The 23,544-nt window shown below is 36.6% G+C and overlaps 1 protein-coding gene across 2 annotated transcripts in view; it reads right to left on the bottom strand.

Annotated features, from left to right (window-relative positions):
- The window catches only part of PLXDC2 (plexin domain containing 2), a 448,003-nt gene that overhangs the window by 98,147 nt on the left and 326,312 nt on the right, over positions 1-23,544 (bottom strand). For both annotated transcript variants that reach the window (XM_003988142.6, XM_019834014.2), the window contains exons 7-9: positions 13,997-14,096; positions 1,124-1,219; positions 853-934 (exon numbers count right to left, since the gene is read on the bottom strand). In XM_003988142.6, the coding sequence (XP_003988191.2) occupies positions 853-934; positions 1,124-1,219; positions 13,997-14,096 (278 nt within the window). The remainder of the gene's footprint in view (positions 1-852; positions 935-1,123; positions 1,220-13,996; positions 14,097-23,544) is intronic.

Below are 23,544 nucleotides of genomic sequence, written 5' to 3'. Positions count from 1 at the left end.
ATAGGAGGCTTTTACAACAGAAAGCTCAGATGCAAACAAGCACAGACGGGTAGCTTTAAGACTCGGTTCTTCACCTGCAGGAAGAAGCAGACTTTTCACAGACTCTGAAGGTGGAAGGGAACTTCCTTCTAAAAGGACTGTAAACTGCACGGGGGCAGTGATCACACCTGTATCATTCGCTGCTACTTTCCCAGCACTTGCGTCATAATTGGTGCACAAGATGGTGGAGTAAATAACAAAACACATTTAAAAGTCTTCACTCTGCACTTCCAACAAATGATCATTCATTCTCTGAAAAACTCGAGGGACTAAAAACTCCTCTGCCATTCATGAAAATCAAACCACGCATTCTGTTCACGTGGAGGTCAGTTAGTGTCACTTTATTCCCTAACTTTAGACCACATCTCTAATCTTGGTTAGTAACCTTTGAGATATTTCCGGGAATTTACTAAGAATGTGCACGTGGTCATGCATAAACTGCCCTTGTTATAGTAATGATATGTCATACCATGCTTTCTGTAGAATATGGACCAATGGCATCAATTTATAGACTCCTCAGTCATAATCACCCTCTAGTTTAAACCCCATAGAAACTACAAATATATATCAGGTAATTATTTTATTGACTATAAAGGTTCTTGGTAATTTTGAGTGATCAAAGGAAAATTTTTAAACTCACTAAAATTCTGAGCAGTTTTTGCATCTTGGTCACTTCTGCATTTTTTTTTACATGTATACATGTGTTCATATATACCTAATCAATATACCTGACACATCTAAAATTCAATGGAAGAGTTGGAAGCAACAAGTCTGTGAAATTTTTACATTTTCTGTATTACTCTTTTTTTTTACCTTTGAAGTTTACTACACCAACTGCAGTTGAAGCCAATCTGAGAGGATACACAGGGGCCACAACCATTAAACTGGAGACATGCTAGGAAACAGGAAGAATAGGTTTATCAAGACTAATTGGCAGCATGGAGAGAAATTAAAAAAAGAAAGAATGCTCAACCAAAATTAAAATCCCCACCCATCCCTGTATACACACAGGATCAAGATACCTATGCATAAACAGATCAGATCATGAAACTTTCCAGCTAGTTCTGTTCACATGGTAACTTACTAGGTAATGGGGTCATCTCCACAGCTGAAATATTGGTAATTTTTGACATTTGTAGCTCTACTCGGTGGTATTCATAAATTGTTCTTCTCCGGACATCTGTAAAAACACAAATAGAAAAAAAAAGCCTTTCAAGATTTCTTTGCCTATAAAGCAACATTTAATAATGAATATAAAATGATATGCTTTTCACCCAATGTGGTTTTAAAATGAAGATTTAAAATAATCTCTGTGAAGAGAGTGGTTATTAAAAACCTGAAAATCATGTGCTGATATACCCAGAAGTCTTTTTTTTAATTTAATTTAATTTAATTTAATTTAATTTAATTTAATTTAATTTTAGAGAGAGAGAGAGAATGTAAGCAGGGAGAGGGACAGAAAGAGAGAATCCCTTTTTAAAAATTTTTAAAATGTTTTATTTATTTTTGAGAGAGAGAGAGAAAGAGAGATGAGTGGGGGAGGGGGAGAGAGAGAGGGGAAGATGCAGAATCCAAAACAGCTCCAGATTCTGAGCTGTCAGCACAGAGCCCAACGTGGGGCTTGAACCCATAAACCATGAGATCACAACCTGAGGTGAAGTCAGAGTCTCAACCGACTGAGTCACCCAGGCGCCCCAGACAGCGAGAGAATCTTAACTCAGGCTCCACGCTCAGGGTGGAGACTGATGCGGGGCTCTATGCCATGACCCAGGGATCATGACCTGAACTGAAATCAGATTTGGATGCTCAACCAACTGAGTCACCCAGGTGGCCCTCAGCCCTCCAGAAGTCTTTTTTTTTAACCTATGGAGTTGAAATGTTGATTATGGTCTCAGATATCTCACTTTGCTAGTGGGCTCCAACCCACTGTTACCCAGAATATACTGAAGAAGTTTTCTTGATGGATTTATATATTTTGAAAGACTTTGACATAAAATCATATGACTTCACTCATATGAAGACTTTAAGAAACAAAACAGATGAACATAAGGGAAGGGAAACAAAAATAATATAAAAACAGGGAGGAGGACAAAACAAACTGAGGGTTGCTGGAGGGGTTGCGGGAGGGGGGGAGGGGGGGAGGGGGGAGGGGCTAAGTGGGTAAGGGGCACTAAGGACTCTTACTCCTGAAATCATTGTTGCACTATATGCTAACTAACTTGGATGTAAATTAAAAAAAAAATAAAAAAAATTTAAAAAAAATAATAAATAAACATTAAAAAAAAGAAATTATTATGCTAAGTGAAATAAGTCAGTCAGAGGTAGTCCAATACCATATGATTTCACTCATGTGTTGTATTTAAGAAACAAATGACTCATCATAGGGAGGGAAAAGAGGAAAAGCAACAGATTCTTAACTAAATTAGAGAAAAAATTGATGGTAGCACAGTGAAGTGGGCAGGAGGATGGTTTAAATCGATGATGGGGATTAAGAAGTGCAATGTGATGAACACCAGATGTTGTATATAAGTAATGAATTACTATATTATACACCCACAACTAATATTTTGCTGTATATTAACTAAATGGAATTTAAGTAAAACTTAAAAAAATTAAAAAAATTTAAAAAAGAAGGTAAGATGATACCATTTCTTTAAAACTCAAGCTAAAATAAGTCTTTTAGGAATGGGTAACAATTACAATTTTTTCACAGCCAAAAAAAAAAAAAAAAGAAAATTCACAGCCAGTATATGAGTCTGATTGCTTTAAAGGTTTAGATGGGTTTCTTTTAATAAAAGTAAAACAGAACTTAGGTCACTTTAAAAAAATTAATACTGATATTTATTAAACATACAGCATTGCATCTGAGAAAGGTTAACGACTGGTACTTAGATTGTATGAAGGAACTTATAATTATTCATCAGCAAATCCAACAGTCTCCCTGAGGAGTAAGTAGTAGACGGGAGACTTTGACATGAACTTTAATAATTAAATATCAGATAAATACGGCAAACATATTTTATTACAATTAAGACTGTTGACGAAATATATTTAAGATCCCCTATTAAAAAAAAGACCTGAGTCTTACGCTCATGAGCTTGCCTGAGTTTGGTAAATTGTAATGTGTGAAGCAATGTTATCAGCATTTTATTTAGCTCTTGAAATGCTTGTGATGAAAGGAACGCATTTCCTGAACGCTATCATATCGATCGGGAATTATTTGGGAAGCTATCAGTTTATTTAAAAAATATCAGAGTATCTAATCTTTGGAAGTCATATGTCATAGTGGTTGATAGAACACGCTCTTGAACAATTTCGCGTGGGTCAAATCCCAGTGTTGCTGCTTGTATCTGTGTGACCCTGGGCTCCTTTGTTAGCTTCTCCCGCCTCGGTTGCCTCATCTCTAAAATAGAGATAATAGTACCTAGATCACTGAGTTGTTGTGAGAACTCAAATGAGACAGTAAATGAAAATTGGTTACAACACTCTCTTTCACACCGCAAGTGCTCAATAAATGTTTAATATGGCAATCAGAGTCACACTGGTTACATGCTGCATATCATGGTCTATTTCTACAGATCTAAACTCACTGAAATCACACTAAGGTTCTGAAATCAGGCTTCTAGGAATTTATCTCCCACCTTAGCTTACAGAAAGTTAAATTTTGATTAACATCAATGGATCCTACAGGATGTGGAGCAGGAAGATGGTGTACGGGAGACTTAGTACAAGTATTTAGCAACTGTAGATATACCTACACATCCAGGGGCAAAGTCAAACATCTACTGAAAACCTACATGTGCCTCTACTTTTATCCACTCCTGTCTTTCCACTCATTTCTGATTATTCCCCGTGAAATACTACTCCAAAAGAGTAAGGGAGGTAGCCCCAAAAGAAATGTTTTGGGGCTCACAGAGGTTCTAGAGCCATTTGCTGAATATATCTTCAGGTTTATCAGACTGGAAAACACTGCTCAAGAACCATAATCCAATTAATTTCTTTTTGGTATAAATGAAAATGCATATATGATTTTCAAAGTGTAAACTTTATCAAACATCAGAGAAAAATGCTAATTTAATGGTATTTAGTAAGGTTTCTCAAGGGCAGGGCGCTCTTTTCTTAAGTTGTAAGGCACAGAAAAAGACTCCCCAGCTTCTGCTTTATCTAAATAATACATCTTCCTATATACTGGTTTCCCTTGTTTTTTGCTAAATAATTTAGTTCTTGGGAATAAAGACATAACATGACTTTGCCATGAGATTACTGGTTGGGGGTTTTAGAGTCTCCTTCATACTAAAGTTCACTCAGTATCTATCATATTAGTAGCTGCTTATTAAAATGCTAGTTTTCTGTTCATTTCATATTATACTTTGAAAACCTCAAACTACTGACATAATGACTGTGAATCCTCTGGAACTTAATTATTGATTACGCATATGGGGTTAAGGGAAAGTGACCTTTTTTGCTATGCTAATTCTATCACCCACTCGGACCCTTCCTACTACGGGGAGGAAATGAGTTTAACAAAATGAAATTAATGAGAATGAGTTTTGTTTGATGACCTGCCAATTAATGACAGCTTCCAAATGGTCATTTTTGTTGAATTTCAGAGATACCCCTGTCAAAAACAAGTAATTAGGAATGTATTTACTGGTAGCGCCTGCCAATACTAGAAGCTTTCATTTGATTCCAGAAATGTATTTAGCTCATGTGTCTTCTTTAGAAAGTCAGCCAAAATAATGCTGTCCCAAAAATTCAGTCTTAGTAGTGTTGATACAGCTTTAGCTGTTTTCTTACCACTTTACAAAACTAAGTTTGACTAGAATACTCATTAAGGGCTTTTAAAAATTAAAAACAAAAACAAAAACAAAACACCTAAATCTCTGTGCAGACTAACACACAGAGGATAAAGTTTAGTAACCAAAATCTTGAGGTGATATGATTCAAAGTGTGACTAGTGAATTGCATTTTTTTTTAGAAAATCTGAGCAAATTAACAGGAGGGATCATATGGGAACACGAGGAATCCCCTCCAATCAATATTCACTCTGGCCAAAGTAAAAACAGTTTAATGAGTTCTTTGTGGCATGATTAGCCATGATCTAGTTTGTCTTTAAAGGTAACATTCACATAGAGAATGTATAAGTGATTTTGTAAATTGGCTGGCTCTTCCATTTATATGAATATCTTAATATTGTCTGAACTGTCAAATAAATAATTTGCTAACATTGCCTTACTTACAGATTACTAACACCTAATGACTGGTCCCAAATGGTTATGTCTTTTCCACTTCCAGTTCAGCCTGCCACCCAGCACCATTCACTGAATACTCTTTAATGTAAACAGCATGTATTGCACAACTACAAGTTCATTCCCAGCATGAAGACTGGGGGGTGGGGGGGTGGGAAAGAGACTCTTGAGAAAAAAAGGGCACCGTTAGAGCCGCGATAAGCCTCCCACACAATATGTAATCCACTAACAGAAAGAGCTGGTTGGCGTTGTTAAATACAGCTTCTACAAAGAGAAGATGTTTTTGCTTCAAACATTTTTTATGCCCTCTGTAATTCTATTCTATTAAATAATAATGTAATAGGTTGGATAAGGCAACATAACATTTAGAGGATTACGGAGTACTAATCTAAACCTCTTAAGATTTTCTTCTCATCATTCCCTTGCGGTTCGTGAAGTTTCTGGACACCGCTACAACCTACATGGTCAGATTTCATAAGTCACCTGAGCATGCATAAAAAAGATCAGAAACTTCATCTAAAACCAAACTTTACTTTTCTCCTCATTCCACGTATATTTACTAATGGCTTAAACAAGATGTCCTGACTTCCTTTGCTAATCCCTTTGCCCAACAAGAGCACCAGAACCAGCACTGGGACAGTAAATGGTCAAGGCAGAGTATCTTAGTGAGCTTGTACGACATGTAGACAATGGTCCTAACACTATGGCTCCCACTGGCCTAAGGACTGTTCTTCTGGACGTGGTGTTTCTCCCAGGAAAACACATTTCTTTATTCCTGAGACTTAGGGGAGACTTTGCGATGTACATTGGCAATGTCATTAAATCTCTACTGTTTTTCTGAGAGAAAAGAAGATGGTCACTTTATTAAATAAAGTTGGGTGAAATGTAGTAAGATCCGTTTTAAAATCAAGTGTTTGAAAAGCTTTTAGTGCTAAATTATGCAGATGTTTGGTACTTATGGAAGAAAAACTCCTCCGTTTCCAAGAAACTAAACTTCCTATAAAAAAACTCAACTGGAAAAATTAACATGTGGGCATGTTTATAAAGGTATCCAACCAGTATTTGTTAAAAATAGGAATATTCTCTGTGTAATAGGGAAGTGTGGGTTAAAATAGAAATATTCATGAAGTAATAGGGAAAAATAAAAAATAAGGCAAAGTCTAAATTTGAAGGCAAACGTGAGAGAAAAGTGGAAAATTGAATCTCTGAGGTCATAATTTAAAATAAATAAGGCAGACAGAACTTGATAGAAAAACTCAATTTAGGTTATTTTTGAGAACTATTTTGGCTCCTTTCCTAGGCCTTCCATAGTAAGGCGACCATTGCAAAGATGAGCTTTTGATTCACTATATTGAATAAATAAAAGTACATTAAGATGGGTTTCTCTTCCTTAGACCAATAAATCCTGGCTTCATAGGTACTCAATAGATATTTATTGAATAAATAAATTTTTAAGTATGTTGAATTTTTAATAATGTATTGAAGTCCTTTCTGTGACTTTTAGTATTTTATATTAGAAATAAATTATTAAATAAATTGAGAGACTATCTCTATAACGGTAAAATTTTACCTTGCCTGATATTGGTACAGGATAAAAAGTCGATGAATAAATGGATGAATAGATCTAAAAAACAAGAATTTAGCTACAAATACCTCTGAAATATGTTATAATTAACCAATCAGTGATTTCTAATATCCAGAAAACTCCTAAATATTTGCTTCTTTTTAAAAATCCAATCTAAAAATCAATCTTTTTAAAAAAGAAGCAAATATTTAGGAGTTTAGGAGTTTAAATATCTAGGATTAGAACAAAACAAGGGGTGTTTGAAATGTATGTAAAAGCATAGAGTATCACTTTGCATAATGCTTTCTATCGTGGAAGAGTTTTATGAGAGAATATTTATGGGGAAATGTCATGATTTCTATTACTTTTTCCTTTTGTTGAGCCATGAGTGGGCAAATGCATACTTGGGAACCAAAGCACCTTATGAAGCTATGCTGTAAGGAGAAGCAATTTTTTATCTTCTGAAAAATGAATAATTTGAAGGGCTTTCCATTTTGAGAAGAAGGAAGGTAGGATTTACTAAAGGATTTGTGATCAATCTGTCCTTAAATGAATGAAAAGATAACTTTGAAGATAACAAGTAAGGCTGGTGGCCCCTGGGTGGCTCAGTTGGTTAAGCACCTGACTCTTGATTTCAGCTAAGGTTATGATCCCAGGGACGTGGGATCGAGCCCAGTGTCAGGCTCTGTGCTGATCAGTGTGGACACTGCTTGAGATTCTCTTTCTCTCCCTCTGCCCCTCTTCCCTGCTAGCAGCCCTCTCTCTCTCTGAAAACAAAACAAAACAAAACAAAACAAAAAACAAGTGAGGCTCAGTTCTTCTAAAAGAGCTTTAATAGAGTATGTAAGAAAAATATCTTAAGTGTTTTCAAGATTATTCATTTCCTCAATAGTCTGTCAACATGTTTTTTTTTTTTATTAGAGTTGCTAATAATTATAATGGAGCTGTCCTACAAGCAAACCAAAATTACCAATAGTTTTATTTAGGGAAAACCAGTTATAATGGAATGCTTATATTTGAAAATGTATTATTTAATCATATCTAAAATGCCAACGCTTTTCTGAAAGGCAAAGAGGAAATAAAAAAAGGATGTTCTGTAAATATTATACCTGAAATTTAGTATTCCATTCAAATAGATGCTATAATCTATTGTTACTCTGTCCAAGATGGTAACCACTAGTCACATGTATCTCTTTAACTTAGAGTTAGTTAATGAAATCAATTAAAAATTCAAATCCCCAGTGTCACTAGCCACATTTCAAGTGCTTAGTAGCCACATGCAGCTAGTGAGACTAATACTCAACAGTTCCAATTTAGGATGCCTTATCAGTGTAGAAAGTTCTACTAGACAGTACTGGTCTATGGTATTATGTTTTTGAGAATTAAAGCTTAAGACATTTTGAAGAGTAAAAAAAAAATCTCTTTTTGTTAGGGGTTGTTTTTTTTTCAGTCTGTAAACATAATTTTGGTCAAGTTTCTTGAAAAATTGCTGCCTGGTCTGTGAAGCTTATAAAGAGACCATATATGATGAACTATATACAATGCTCCTCAAAGAGTTCTTTGACCCTCTAAGTATCTTTAAAATATATTTGTTCTCCAAATGAGTTGAGTTTTATCTTTGAAAACGCTAATGTTGGGGCGCCTGGGTGGCTCAGTCGGTTAAGCGTCCGACTTCAGCTCAGGTCACGATCTCGCGGTACGTGAGTTCGAGCCCCGCATCGGGCTCTGTGCTGACAGCTCAGAGCCTGGAGCCTGTTTCAGATTCTGTGTCTCCCTCTCTCTCTGACCCTCCCCGTTCATGCTCTGTCTCTCTCTGTCTCAAAAATAAATAAAACGTTAAAAAAAATTAAAAAAAAAAGAAAACGCTTATGTTTCTTATTGAGCTGTGAATAATAATTAATCAACAAAGCCAGGGCACATTGTAGCACCAATGACGTTAATAGATTTAAAACAGCAGATGCGGATGAGACACAGATTGATGTTAAGAAAGAAGCAGATCATGTACTGCCGGTGGGTGAGAAGAACAGAGTGGTATGTTCTGAAGGATTCAGAAATAGCTGTTATCATAACTTGTAGAAGAACCATTTCAAGGAAGGTCAGCAGCTTTCCAGGCTGCTTTCTTGGACAAGAATTCTGCGCGTGTGTAAAACTAACTTTCACATGACGAAAATGGCATAGCTTTACGTTTCCCAATAAAAGAACCGCAAAGGCAAGGGTGGATTTTCTGGGTTTTCTTGCTGGAAATGTTATGCTCTTTAAGCTCAGAAGGCGGAGAAAAGGTGAGGCGTGAGGGAGAAGGTCAGCACCCTAGAGATTCAGATGGAAATTCAGAGTGTTAAATTGGAGGAGAGAGAAACAAACAAGGAGGAACGGTACAAGTGAGAATTATACATTTATCCAGGAAGACCTTTGCACACTGTGTAAAGGACCTGGAGGCACATAAGCTGAGGCTGAGAAAGGATTACTTAATAAAGCTATTTGACAAGAAATTATGGAAATTACACATGACCTACGAATACATGACAATGTGAAAACCTTCTGGTAATCAACAGAATATTAAAGCAACAATGAAATATCACGTTCTGCTTATCAAATTTTCAGTTTAAAAAATGAGGACAGTGTCTGGGAGCATCTGGGGAAATGGGATATCTAATAAAATGCTGGGGCGGGGGGAGTAAATTGCTACAACCTTTATAGAAAGCAATCTGTCAAAGTGCATAAAAACCCATTAACAGTCAATGGCTACATATTCGCTTATAAACAATCAGTTGTGTCAAAATTTGAAAACGAAGATGTTCAGGACTGTTTTACTGATAATTAATATGAAAAGCAACAAACATGACAAAACTAATGCTCAGACAGGTTACATAAATTATGAAATAAAGGAATTTGTTGCAGCTATTAATGACCACATTTTAGACAGGTATTCAGCAGTGCAGAAAAAAATGTGTTATATATATTAAGAGAAAAATAGGTGACAAAAATATTTTTAACACAATGCCAATTTTCTTAATGTGCATGTGTCTGCGAGTGTATATACTAAAAACAGAAGTTTGGATGCAGACACGCGGAAACATTGTTATCTCCCTGTGGTAGAATTACGGACCATTTAAATTTTTTTCTGTGCATTCCCTGTAATGTACAGATTTCTCTGAATTAACATGCGCTATGCTTATAATCACAAGTATGTTCTTCCATTTGGGTTTCTGTAATGAACAATCCAAGTCATTGTATGCAGACCTGTGTTTGACATCTGTACCTGTGGAGACTGAAGCCAGCTGATCTCTGTGTTCTTTTTGTTTCTAAAATTCTACAAAATATTTTATGAAAAATAGAAGGTGATGCAGACACACAGGTACACACAGACAGACAGACACAGCAAGACATCAAAAAGCAAACGCTGCTTTGCTTAGTTAGGAAGAGTTTCCGAGTGTCAGGTGTTTCCTGATGGGAGTCTCCTGTGGCCCGAGTCTCACAAGCAATTGCTCTGGGTGTGGACATCTTAGCATCAGTGTCTTAAAGTGATAATGTTGATTATGATGGATAAACAATAAATACATGTACAAATACAGTGCTGATTACCTTGTGCCAAATACTGCATGCAACATACCCATTGTACCTTAGGTATTAAGGTGACCATTTTGTCTGTAAGGCTATAGGAATTAAATAAAATGCTCAAGGCCTCATTATTAGTATTCCCATTAAGGTAACCTTTATACTTTCTGGACTGCTAACTAATTTTATCTTTTATGTTATTTTTTAGAGATAAGGGTTAATTTCACCATGGACTTTTTGTTTTGTTTTGTTTTGTTTTGTTTTGGAAGGAGCAGAGGAATTTCCTTTGTAACCTCAGAACTATTTCCTAACAATGCCTGAATTCCCTTTGCTACTTTCAACTGTCAGATCACCTGATCCTTTTTGAAAGATAAAGACTAAGGTTATAAACTATGCTTGAAAGTTACATTGAAATCATTTATTATTTGGAAGCCTTCAAAAACCGAGAAACAAGTTTTCCGTTGTTGATATTACGATGAAAGGGTGCGGAGAAATCTTCATGATAAATAAGTTAAATTACCTAACAGCTTTACAAATGCTTTACCAAAACTTGACCAACTGATAAGAACGGTGTAACGACCTCCAAGAATGGTGGTCCCACCGGGAAAAATTATTCTCAAGGTTACAGCTTGCACTCCGATGTTGCCATGAGATTAAGCTGAGGATCTAAGTGCTACATAAACCGTGTAACCAAAATGCTTAAAAGAACAGAAAATTGATCTTATGAGAACAGGGTCCTATATAACGTACCTTGCAACAGAGAAGAAATGAAACCACTCATTACTTACGATAATGATCAGTTTTTCCCTGAAATTCACTCAGGAGAAGAAAACGGGGGAACAGAGATGAATGATTTAAATTCCCTGTGAGGATGACTCCTAATAGTGAGGGTTGTTAAATAAGAGAGCAGAATTTTGAAATGGATTTAAATGTTTTTCTAAATTCTGATTGCACAAACAGGTAACATACAGATCTCTAGGAATCGTCTTATAATTCTCAGGAAAAAGTACTCATTTTATAGCTTGTATTATGCTAATCTTCGGTCAGCCTAATCTCTGGCATATATGTGTTTTTTTTTTTTCTTTTAGGCTGAGAATGCTATGTGAACATATCTTTCCCTTTATACAGAAGTTCATGTAACAGACATTATTACACATAAATTTGGGAACAGATTTTTAAGGAGACTTAAATTTTTCTGTTCCTGAAAAGATTTTTAAATTCATTTTTATTATTATTATTTTTATTTTTGAGAGAGAGAGGGTTGGGGAGGAACAGAGAGAGAGGTAGACAGAAGATCTGAAGCAGGTTCTGTGTTGAAAGAAGACAGCCCAATGCGGGACTCTTAGTCTGGAAACCAACCTTGAGATCATGACCTGAGCCGAGGTCAGACGCTTAACTGACTGAGCCACCCAGGTGCTCCCTTCCCCAAAAGATTTTTAAATAGAACACATCAATTCCAATTTTCTTATTGAAATATGGTCCCATCTACAGGCAAGGACGAGTGGATTAGAAACTCAGAACCTCCATTCTTTCTCAGCTAATATTCTCAGGATGGAACAGTGAGGTCAACAGGAAATGTGAATGTTAGTCCAACATGCAGCTTGCCTGAGAGACACTTTTCCCTGAACTCGAAGCTTGTGAAATTGTTTCGGATGAATGCTGAGTCTCAACTTTAGACATAATCTGTTCTCAAAATTCATATGAATTTTTCCAATTTATTCAATAAAATTTATATTTGGGAGGAATATTTTTTCCTCAAGACATACTGGTTACCCTATTACATTATAGCAAGGGATGCAAAATCGTAATTTGTGAGCCCAAAATTCTACCGTGCCTCAGTTCTGAGACAACACTTGCATATTAAAATACATTTGTGATTCTTTTTATCTTTTGTACTTGGGTGAGTTTTTTTGTTAAAACAATAACATATCAGAACATCAATATGGACCAAGCTGTCTTCTGAGGAAGCTGCAAACAAAATCCTTCTTCAGAAGAAAAGAACCCACAAATAAACTAAAACTGGTGTTTTCTCTTCCTTGTGTAATAATTGGCTCAAGTCATGCTTGATTTAACATCCCTGAAAGAAGGAATGTGAAAACACTCCTCAAACGGGAATCAACTTTGGCTCTCCCACGACATGGCCTCTTATTAAAGAGGATGTCGTTTTGTGTCTACACATGCTAACCTATCCTTGCTTTGTTCATTGTACACTTTCATTTCTGGAAAATCTGCCTTGATTTAACAGTTCCCTCGAATGTTACTTCCCACTAATTCTCCACTAACAAGGAGAAACCGCCATGAAAGACTCACGTTCTTCAGCAAGCAGAACTCCCACATCTGAATGTCATTCTAAATTGTAGTTGTAAGATAATCCCTACAACGTTTCCAGCCAATCCGCTGCTCTGAAAAATCTAAATAATTTCCACTCCATTTACCTCCTCTGTATTTGAGAGATGATATAATTAAACAGAATTAGTTCAAGGGAAGACCAAATAGCATACGCATGTGATAAATTAAGTCTACCCCTATAGTGGAATATAAGGACTTTGAACCAAACAGGGAAACAAATGATCTAATCTTGGTATTTCATGATCACCCCTTGCTTTACATATGCATGTTTAGGACACAAACAAACATCAGTACTAACACACCCAAGCATCCCTCAGGACTCTTCTAGAATAGTGAAGGTTTAAAACACAGAAACTTACAAATGATGGCTATATACATGATCAGAATTACTACCAGTGGTGGTTTTCTGAATTTCTAATGATTAATTTCTAATATTCTGAATTTCTAATATGATGAACAGCTGACTAAGTAACATATATGTATTTATTCTACAAATGTAAACTAGACTAGATAAGTAAAAATGATTTAAAGAAACTATGTTTCTTCTCTGGTAGGTATAGTCCCACAAAAATTTTTATTTACTTCACTTTATATTTTTTTCTGTCATCTTCTTTTAGACTATCAAACACTTTTGTATAAACATGATAGACATAAAATGGCACAAACTGCTCTTTTGTTAGTAAATTTAAGCTATACAAATAAATAATAGTCATATACCTATCAGTCAAATCATCTATCATTCCTTTATCTTCTTGTTATTAATGATAAAAATAGAGCTGTGTGGGGGGCCTGGGTGGCTCAGTCACTTAAGCTCAGGTCGTGATCTTTGGCTCAGGTCATGATCTCAAGGTTCTTGAGTTCGATCCCTGCATCTGGCTCTCTGCTGCCAGCATGGAGCCCGCGTCAGATACTCTCTGCCCCTCCCTGCCTCGTGCTTTCTCTCAAACATAAATAAACATTAAAAAAAATAGATCTGTGCAACCAAGCTAACTATACCAAAGAATCCAAAATTACACACTCTTGGCTTAGCTATTTGATTTCACTTTACCTAAATTATTAGTTGAAGAGTAACAGAGAGACAGCGAATACCAATAAGAGTTATAAACCAAACAATAATCTACAAGCAGCAATCAGCTAAGTGATTCTGTTGTTCAAACAGTCACATCTGCCTAAACTCAATCTCCTTTAAATTTACCCCCACAGCAGGCTCAGACTTTGCGATTACCCTTCTTCTACATACTGGGAATTTGTTGGATCCTGTGGACAACGACAAATGCATCAGACAGTCCCACTTTCACTGGGTGATTGGTCGAACTTATCTGTGTGACCAAGACGGGAATCTGGAAAAGAAAAAGCAGATTGCTACGTGTTAGATTTGAATTTCATTTCGGAGTGGCGGTGGGGAGCATGATCATCTTGTTTACTGAAGAAAATCAGGTGCTGGAGATGAAGGACCAGGGAGAGTGAGCAGGAAATATTAGAGAAGGAAGACATACAATACCAAAAAATAACATCTGTTTAGTGCTTTTGATGGGCTAACGTGACAAAAGAGCTCCTGGTCCAACAGACAGCTACTTGATGATGAAAGTAAATAGATTTTCTGAGGATCTAACTGGTGCCGGATGCTGAAAACATCACACGTATAGGCACACTGTAAACACATTTAGTGCTGGCTTTCATTTCGGGAATAGACTCTTCCTGTACCATTTGTTTTCCTAAAATACTGTATATTACTTTTCATGGGTTTTTAAAAAAATCCTTGTTTACAAGTGGCCTTATAGATCTAAAACCTAGAGAAGGACAAGTAAGTGCACTGCTAAATATATATTTAACAATATCACTGTTGATTAATAGATGGTGAAACTTGGCAAATGTTAATGGATGTTGAACTATTCTGATTGAAACTTACATGGAAAACTTTATGAATTATTTCCTAAATTTAAATCTCAGTGGAACCCAAATCTGAATATGACAGCCATTTTTAATATTCACAGTTAAAAAAATTAAAACACATTGAGAATATATTAAAGAGTTACAAATGAGACAAATCCTTGGAGCCAATTTTTCTAGATTTAGAAAACAGTCACTGGAGAGATGATTACTATGTTTATTACAAGTTTTATAGAAATAAAAATGGGCATGAAACTGTCTGCAATAAATAAAGGGACAAGAAACAACAAGGGGAGGATGGATGCACCAACAAATCTTAAGGTGGCATAAGCAGACTGTGGGCCATCTGCAGGTAATTCATTCAAGAACCTATTAGATCTGACCTTGTCTTATAAACCATAATAACCAGTGTAGCAATGAGAAAGAAGGAGAAAAACTTGGAGAGAAGATACAATAAGGGATGTACTGCTTATTTTTGCCCATGACATCAGGGAATTGTAAAAGGGCTATTTGGTCAAAATTAACCAATTAAAAGAGGAAATTTTAAGTATCTGAAATTTATGGAATTATTTCAAGTAAATGGAAGATGTCATTTTCTCTTTATGTGCTAAATCATCCCTTTCTTAAACAATGTGAAGGTATTGCCAATTTTATCTCAGTATGTCCAGTTCTTAACCAGCCTTAGGAAGTATTCTGATATTTGGACAACAGAAACAAACAAAGCAAAGCCAAAATTTCTGTCCCTAAAGGTTTATTCACTAAATGAAACTCTGACATACTTTATTTAGTGATTACTAAGCCATACTCAGTATCATATATGTAATTTCTTTTCTTTAAAAATTTTTTTTAATGTTTACCTATTTTTAAGAGAGAGAGAGAGAGAGAGAGAGAGAGGAAGGCGAGAGTGAGACAGAGAGAGAGAGTGGGAGAGGGGCAGAGAGAGAGGGAGACACAGAATCCACAGCAGGATCCAGGTTCTGAGATGTAAGTGCAGAGTCCAACACGGGGCTCAAACCCACAAACCACGATTTCGTGGAATGAGCTGAAGTCAGATGCTCAACTGACTGATGCTAAACCGACTGAGCCACCCAGGCACCCCTGTAATTCCTTTTTTAGTGGACTCTATACTATTACCCAGTTTTATATGCCATGTTGAGGTAGAAATGTTAATATAAGTGTCATTTATATTTAAGATGGACACAATTAAAGACAAAAAGACAAAAAAGTAGTAAAAACATACAAAACATTTCCAATTCAAGTTATATTTTGTATATCCTAACAAAACAAAGTCACAATTGCCAAATAGCATTAGTACACGCCTGATCAGGATTAAGTATGAGAACTTTACTAACTTGTATTCATCACTTGCTTTCAACGTTTTTTTTTTTATTTATTTATTTTTGGGACAGAGAGAGACAGAGCATGAACGGGAGAGGGGCAGAGAGAGAGGGAGACACAGAATCGGAAACAGGCTCCAGGCTCTGAGCCATCAGCCCAGAGCCTGACGCGGGGCTCGAACTCATGGACCGAGAGATCGTGACCTGGCTGAAGTCGGACGCTTAACCGACTGCGCCACCCAGGCGCCCCCATCACTTGCTTTCATTCTCCAACATCTTTGACTATAATTTTCCTCTGCAAGGTGAGAACTATTTTACCAGATAATTCTGTGTAAGTGATTGTATTCCTCTTATCCCATACTCAAAGCAAAACTTGAGTTCATAAAGCTCTCAACTGGAAAATCCTATTATATTGCCATGAATATTGTATTTTTATATAAGGTTTATTTTTTAGGTCACATGTTTTGTTTCTGCAGACCTCCTTATCATAGCTTTCCCTTCTTTTTAGATTTTCTATTCCACCTCTTCAATCTCTCTTCCTTATCACCTTCTTCACCTAGGCATCTTTCATTTTGATTTTATTGTCTCCCTCTCTTCCTTTCTCTCCCTTCCTTTATATTTTGTCTCTAAGTCAAACCCCCTCCTCCCGTGCTTTATACCTGTGGTGGACTGGTTGTACTAAAGGCCTACATCAATGGCCTCCTTCTTTCCAAACCCTTTGCCTTGTCACTTTTGATCCCTTCCCACTTGGACTCTGGCTCAGTAATATGACAAAGGGAGATGACAGCAAATGTGAAGCAAAAGGGAGGATCGAAAATGTATTTGTACATTTCCACCTTCTTTCTTGGCCTCCTGCCACTGCCATGAGAATGTATGCTGTTGATCTGCTGAAAATATATGAGAGGCATATGGAGGAAAGTTCCCTTTGCAACAGAGGTCCACTTTGACCAGCTAGCTCCTAGCCAATCCACCAGCTAACAGCTGACACATGAATAAGCCCAGTTGAGATCAAGAGAGTACAAACCAGATCAGTAGCACTGCCAAGCTGACCCATAGGTATCTTGTGAGACATAAGATATGGAGTTAGGTAACTACATTTTTGGGTGATTTGTTACACAGCAATACTAACCAATACATTTTCTATTAGAGATCTAATAGCAAATACAAACTTCTCTGGTGTTTCTACACAAAATGAAGTAGCATTCTTCCTCCTAGATTTCAGGGGATCAGATAAATATCTCTGCACTTCTAGGTACAATTAAACTTGAAAGACTGGAATGTTCCAGTAGAAAGTTCCATTTTCTACATCTTGCTTTCACTCTTCTAGATTTCTTTATTTCCTAGTTTATTCTTTTTCCTCTCGATTCCAAAAAATGAACACCAATGTGTCTAAGTTACCTAGATTCAGACTCATTTAACCTAAGGAAAGTCCATCTGGAACTAAAATGGGTAACCTAACAATGTAGACAGTGTTCTGTCACTGAAAACAATCCTATCATAAATTGGCCAAACCCTTTAGGAAGATAATTGTAGATCACCTGTAAAGACCCTTTCAAACCTCAATTCAATGGTTTCACTCTATTGAATGATCTTGACCTTTCCACGCTTCAACAAGTAAACTGTTAACAAGGGTGAAAAATTGTACCTATTTGTAAGAGAACTGAGGTAGGCAGAAATCATTGCCTGCTTCTAAGGGTAACATTTTAACTTGCTGCCGGTTTTCTAGTTATACTTATTCCTGGGACAGTGACTTCTGAGGACTAGGTCAGACAAACCACCATTACCATAAATAACTCTACTATAAGTCTTAATATAATGTGGAAATATAAAGCAGAAAATAAATTTCTGAGAATATTACATACTATATAAAAAGTCTTTTCTCCAAAAGGCATATATGCTCTCCATGCTATTTGCTAAGATAGAATAAATTTGCTCAGTCACTAGATATTAATTGAATATCTTCTGTGTATTACTGTAGGCACTAGAATCATAGAAAAGAAGAGAACAAAGATGCTGCTCTCATAGAGCTTACATTCTAGAGGGCAGGGACTGATATTAAAAAGTGAATGTAAGAATTAAACTATGCTGAGCGGTGGTGAGTGCTAAGGAGGAAACTAAAGTGTGGCAAAGAGACTAGAAGGGCATGGGGGCTTCCTTAGGAGAAGGAGTCACAGACAGGTTCTGTGATGAGATGATTTTTCTGTAGCAATGAGCCTGCCATGTGGATATTTGAAGAAAATTCTGAGTGTACAGGAACCAGTACAGGCAAAGGCTTTGACTAAATTGTTTTTGGTGACTTTCAGAATTAAAAGGTTATCACTGGAGCATGAGGAGTAGATAAGATAGTTAAAGGAGATGAGAGGAGGTGGGGGCATTCAAAGGGAGCACCCATTCCCTGCAAGCCATGGCAATGACTCGGAATTTTATTTCATGTCATACAGTGATGGTTTAGAGAGTTTTGAACAGAGGAAGGCTGTTCTTTTACATCTGAAAAAGATCATACTGTGATCTGTTGTGTGGTCAAGACTGCAAGAGGCAAGGGGAGACAGAAAAACTAGTTAGGAAGGTATCACGATTGTCAGGATAAGAGATGGGTGGCGTGGACTACACTGGAGTGATATGTGTAGGAGGTAGAAGGGATGGAAAGATGGATTCCAGGTGAATTGTGAAGGCACTGCCATCAAGACATGCCATGGGTGTGAGGAGAGTGGGAGAAATAGGAGAGTCAATGACATCGCCACGGCCTTTGGTCTGAATAGCAGGAAGAAGGGAGTTGAGTATTTCATTGGGGCCGCCATTTTGTCCACCCGCAGGGAGGTTTCCACACCGCAGGCCATAAGGAGTTGTCTGCCTGTGCAGATGGCCTCCTGTGCAGCACTGAAGAAAAGTACTGGAATGTCCCGAGATGGACAAAATGAGAAGAGGAAAGTTTGGAAAAGGACAATTTTATGGCCATTCCACTGGCCTCAAGTGCTTTTCGTTAAAATTTTATAGAGTTCATGAATAAAAGCACAGATTTTCTGAAACTATGGTCTTTTATCCTAATTAAATATTAAAGTGAAAATGTATGAGAAGCTTTTAATTCCCTACATTTTCTTAGAAGGCACCCAAGTCTTTTATGAAACAATTACATATCAGGTTTTTAAAAAACTACTTTTGGCAATTGAATTAAATGCTTAATAGTGTAAAAGATTAATGAGGAAAAGATGAACAATTCTAGGCTTTCTCACAGATTCCTTTCAGAAATAGTCTGGCTCTTTCCACCTGATATTGTCATATCCTTTTTACCTCACTTTCTTGGACTGTAATCTTTTTATTTCAAGACATCAAAGGCATGGGGCTGTTCTCCGAAAGGATTGTTCATCCTCTCACTTACTGCAGCCAAAGGAATTGGGCTGCGTCAGCTCTCTGTGAGCAAGTCAGACCAGTCTGCAGGTTTCCATATTAGTATTTAATTAGAGACCATTAAGATGAATCGGGAGTACTGTTAAAAGCCACATTTAACTGGAACTACTTTGCAACAAAGCAATTGTATGTGGCGTGCGCGCGCGCGTGTGTGTGTGTGTGTGTGTGTGTGTGTTTATGTATAAATAAACCATCTAGAATTATAGCTGATATTACACAGAATTAGTTCAAGAAAGGGTCTGTCATATTGTCACAATCATCTATTCCACAGATGACTCTTAATGCACAAAGATATGAAGTCAGAGAAGCCATGGCCAATGAGGATGTCTAAGTATGAGAACTCTAAAAACTTTGCTGTATGGGAAGCTATATTTTTTATTCATTCTACAAATTTACAGTCATTCTCAAAATATTTCCAAAGTTAGTTTCTGGGGTTTTCAGGAAGCCATCCTGAAACAGTACCAATTGTAAACTATAGATGCTTTAAGAAAAAAAAAAAAAAAGAAATGTAGCTTCATTATTTTCAAGTGCCTATAATAGTTGCCTTTTTATGACTGAAGCAAAGCTAAATTTTCACTTGGCCTCTGTATGATTTGTACTGAATCATAAATTTTTGAGAATGAGTTTCACAATTACATTCATTCCACAGGATAGTTATAGGAAAGGAACATTAGCACCAGCTAAAATATGCTTCCATTTCAGCTTACACAAGCATTTCTACATTCTTTTCTTTAGGTTTTTGATTTTTGTTCCATTTTTACAGGACACCAATGAGTTTATTATTTAAGTAAGTATAAATTTTTCTACAAGTGAAATAGTGAAGCAATATGAAGTACAGACACAGAAAAGATTTGCAGTCGGCAGACAAAATTAAGGCAGGAAAAAATATCAGGGGCGGGTAAAGGTAGAGCAGAGCACCCTGGTCCTTCAAGGAAGGTTCAGAGGCAAAAGCGGCTCTGTTCCATGCTGTGCTATCATTCTGCAGGACACAGAGGCATACATGCGACACATACAATGTGAGCTTTTCTGTCTGCCTCTAAAGCAGTTAGGGAGATAACAGCACGCTGTTTGAGTCAGAGGTAATGGAACTTTATTTTCCTCTCTCTTCTGCACTGCAAACCTTGCCAAAACATTCATTTGTTTCCATTATGGACCCAGCTATCTATCTAATAGGCAGCATAGCATCTCAGCAAGGGCTTGATTGTTAAGTGTGGTGTTCCAAAGTATGAATCACATGCCTATCACTGGAGAAGAATTACTCTAAACGCATTTTTGTTCACTTGCTAATCAGCCACATGGTGTCTAGTAGCTTAATATATATACATTAAAAAAAAAATCCAAAGCTTACTAGTTTACCCGTTCTCACCTGCATTCAACCTTCAGCTTCCTACCTCATCATCCTTAAATATCAGATCTGGCTTCTGTGTTACTCGCAGTAGGGTATCCAATTATAAAAAGCCATACTTTCTTTTATTACTATCAAAACAACACGAAGTCCTGAGTCTCAGTGCTTAGTTGTCTGAAAACTGCATTTGAATAGAAAGGCTTTCCATTAAAGTTGACAATATAAAAATCCATTTGCTTTCCTGAATACTGTTAGCATTTTGCACAATTATTTTAATCCTGTTTTAGCTTACAGTTACTGAACTCTTTCCATATGCCAGGTATTGAGAGATGAAGTTGATGGCATGAAAACAAAGGAAAGTCATACGCTAAAGATACATTCTTACATCCCTCCATTCCCCATCTCCACTATCACACCCTATAGAAAATCTGGAAGGAGACAACATAAGATAGTTCCTATATTAAAATAGGGGTTTCAGACTTAATCTCTACATAAACTAACACCAGCCTAGGGTAAGAAAGAAGAAATTGCTGTGAGAGGGAACTGGAGGGAACATACCCTGAGTACATTTCCCAGCCAATTGTTGCTGTGTGGAAATGTAGGGCAAATGAGCTAGGGCTTCCAATTTCTCAAGGGGTGATACAAATCCTCTGATATTTTTTTTTTTAAATCCTCTGATATCTAAATGTTAACAACATATCCATTTTACACACACACACACACACACACACACACACACACACACACACACAAACCGCTGTGACCTGTGATTTAAAGACTGCCCCTTACTGAACTGACAAGTAGAATTGGAGCTTCCTATAAAATAAGACAATGAGGCAGATGCCTGCCTGTAGAAGGCTGTGAGACTGGGCTCAAGACAATAAGACTATAGTGAGGCCTTTATCTGGGACTACAGCTAGACAAGGGAGCTTGCATACACATGGCCTGGCAATCAAACACTAGGGGAAAAGGGTGGGGATTGGGAAACTCCTTGGGTTTGGAAAGACATGTAGGTTGCACAGACCTTTTACCTCAGGGAGGGACAAGAGAGTTCTTTGGTCTTGAAGCACCGAGCAGGGAGTCGGGCTGATATGGGCAAGATCAACATCTCAGTGACATCTCAGGGGTGGAAAGGAAGGACTTTGAAGAGAAAGGACACCCAGAAAGATCAAATATGTTGCCCAAGGACAATACAACAGCTAGGGGCAGGGCTGGCATTAGAACAAGTTTCTGTTTCTAAAATTACTTCCTCTAGATAGATCCTTCTACCTTGCTACTTGATTGATTGATTGATTGATTCTTACCCACAGCATTTGTTATAGAAACATTATAAAGGGAAAGCGGGTCAGTCTGTCATCTTCTCACACTGTGAAAAGTAAAAAGAAACTAAAACACCAGGAGGTTTTATGTGTGATATAACTAAACCATAAAATACATCCACAAATGCAAATGAGGTAGATCCTAAATAAAGGCATGTTGATACAATTTTACATTTCATGTATTTAAAATACAGGATAATGCTATAATGTAAAATCATCTGTGTCTCCATTTTTTCGTATTATTTCTTGAGAGTTATAATCAGCATTTTATGTCACCTGGGTTTTCTTAATCTCATATCATAAATTTATTAAATAGATTTTATTTAAATAAAAAACATAAGTATATGAATATATAATGTGCATGTATAGATGTCATACATATATGTATGTGTATATATATACACACACATATATATTTTTCTACAGGGAGAACTATAAAGTTTTTTGGATGCAATATATTATATAAACACATGTCCAACATTCTCACACACAGAGCAATAGTCATAAAGGCAAATTACTTCATATCAAAGGTAAATGTTTCACTGCTCAGTTCTTATGGCTTTCTCTTACTCTCTTGAATTATTTTTTTCCATAAATTCCACAAGCTCAGCAATTGTTCATCTTTTAATACTTTCGGGATGATTATCATGAATGAAGAATCATTACAGTTCAAATAAGAGAAAGAGTCTTGAAGGAAATTGTAAAAGTGCATTAAGGGCGCCATTTAAACCTATACCAAATAGGCAATGCTGATTTATTAGCTATGCCTTCTTCCATGGAAACAGTGGATGTTACACTAAGGTACATTAAGTTTAAATACTTAAATGGTGAAACAGATTAGAAAGTGATTTTACTTAATAAACAATAGAGTTCTTCTATACTGACCTCCTCTAAAATTTGCTGAGGAGATAGTAAGGTACTGAACCAAGAAAATGGATTGAATAGGTGGATGTGTAAGTAGGGTATGCATTCTCTGTGATTTCCCCACCACCTTATAGAAGGATTATATGACTTTCTTTTTAATTGTGTTGTCTGAAATTGATGACTACCCTCTCCCTCTCATGAGCTAAATAACTGAATTTGCAAAAGACACAGGAAGAACCATGTCCTTCCCTAGTCTGTATCTAAAATAACAACAAATTCAAAATACAATAGGAGAAATAATCTAATAAATTCAAAATACAAAAGAGAAACACAAGTCAAAGGAAATGCAACTTCTAAATTATGATGATATGCTAGGAAAGAGAGCATCAGGACTGTAAGATATCTGATTTCAAATCCCTAATGTTTTTGGAACGAAATCTTCTTTATAAATAGGTAAGTTCCTTGGTACATTATCCATGATCCCAGATTTTAGGTCTACATCTACTATAATGAAACAAACAACAATCGCTATTCAATAGTAACTAAAATAACATAAAGGGGAGCCTGGGTGGCTCAGTCGGTTAAGCGTCCGACTCTAGATTCCGGCTCAGGTCGTGATCTCATGGTT

The sequence above is a fragment of the Felis catus genome, chromosome B4, assembly GCF_018350175.1.
Source record: "Felis catus isolate Fca126 chromosome B4, F.catus_Fca126_mat1.0, whole genome shotgun sequence".
NCBI classification, from domain to species: domain Eukaryota; kingdom Metazoa; phylum Chordata; class Mammalia; order Carnivora; family Felidae; genus Felis; species Felis catus.
The sequence above is the reverse complement of the archived record's forward strand: the minus strand, read 5'-3'. Positions and strand labels throughout refer to the sequence as shown.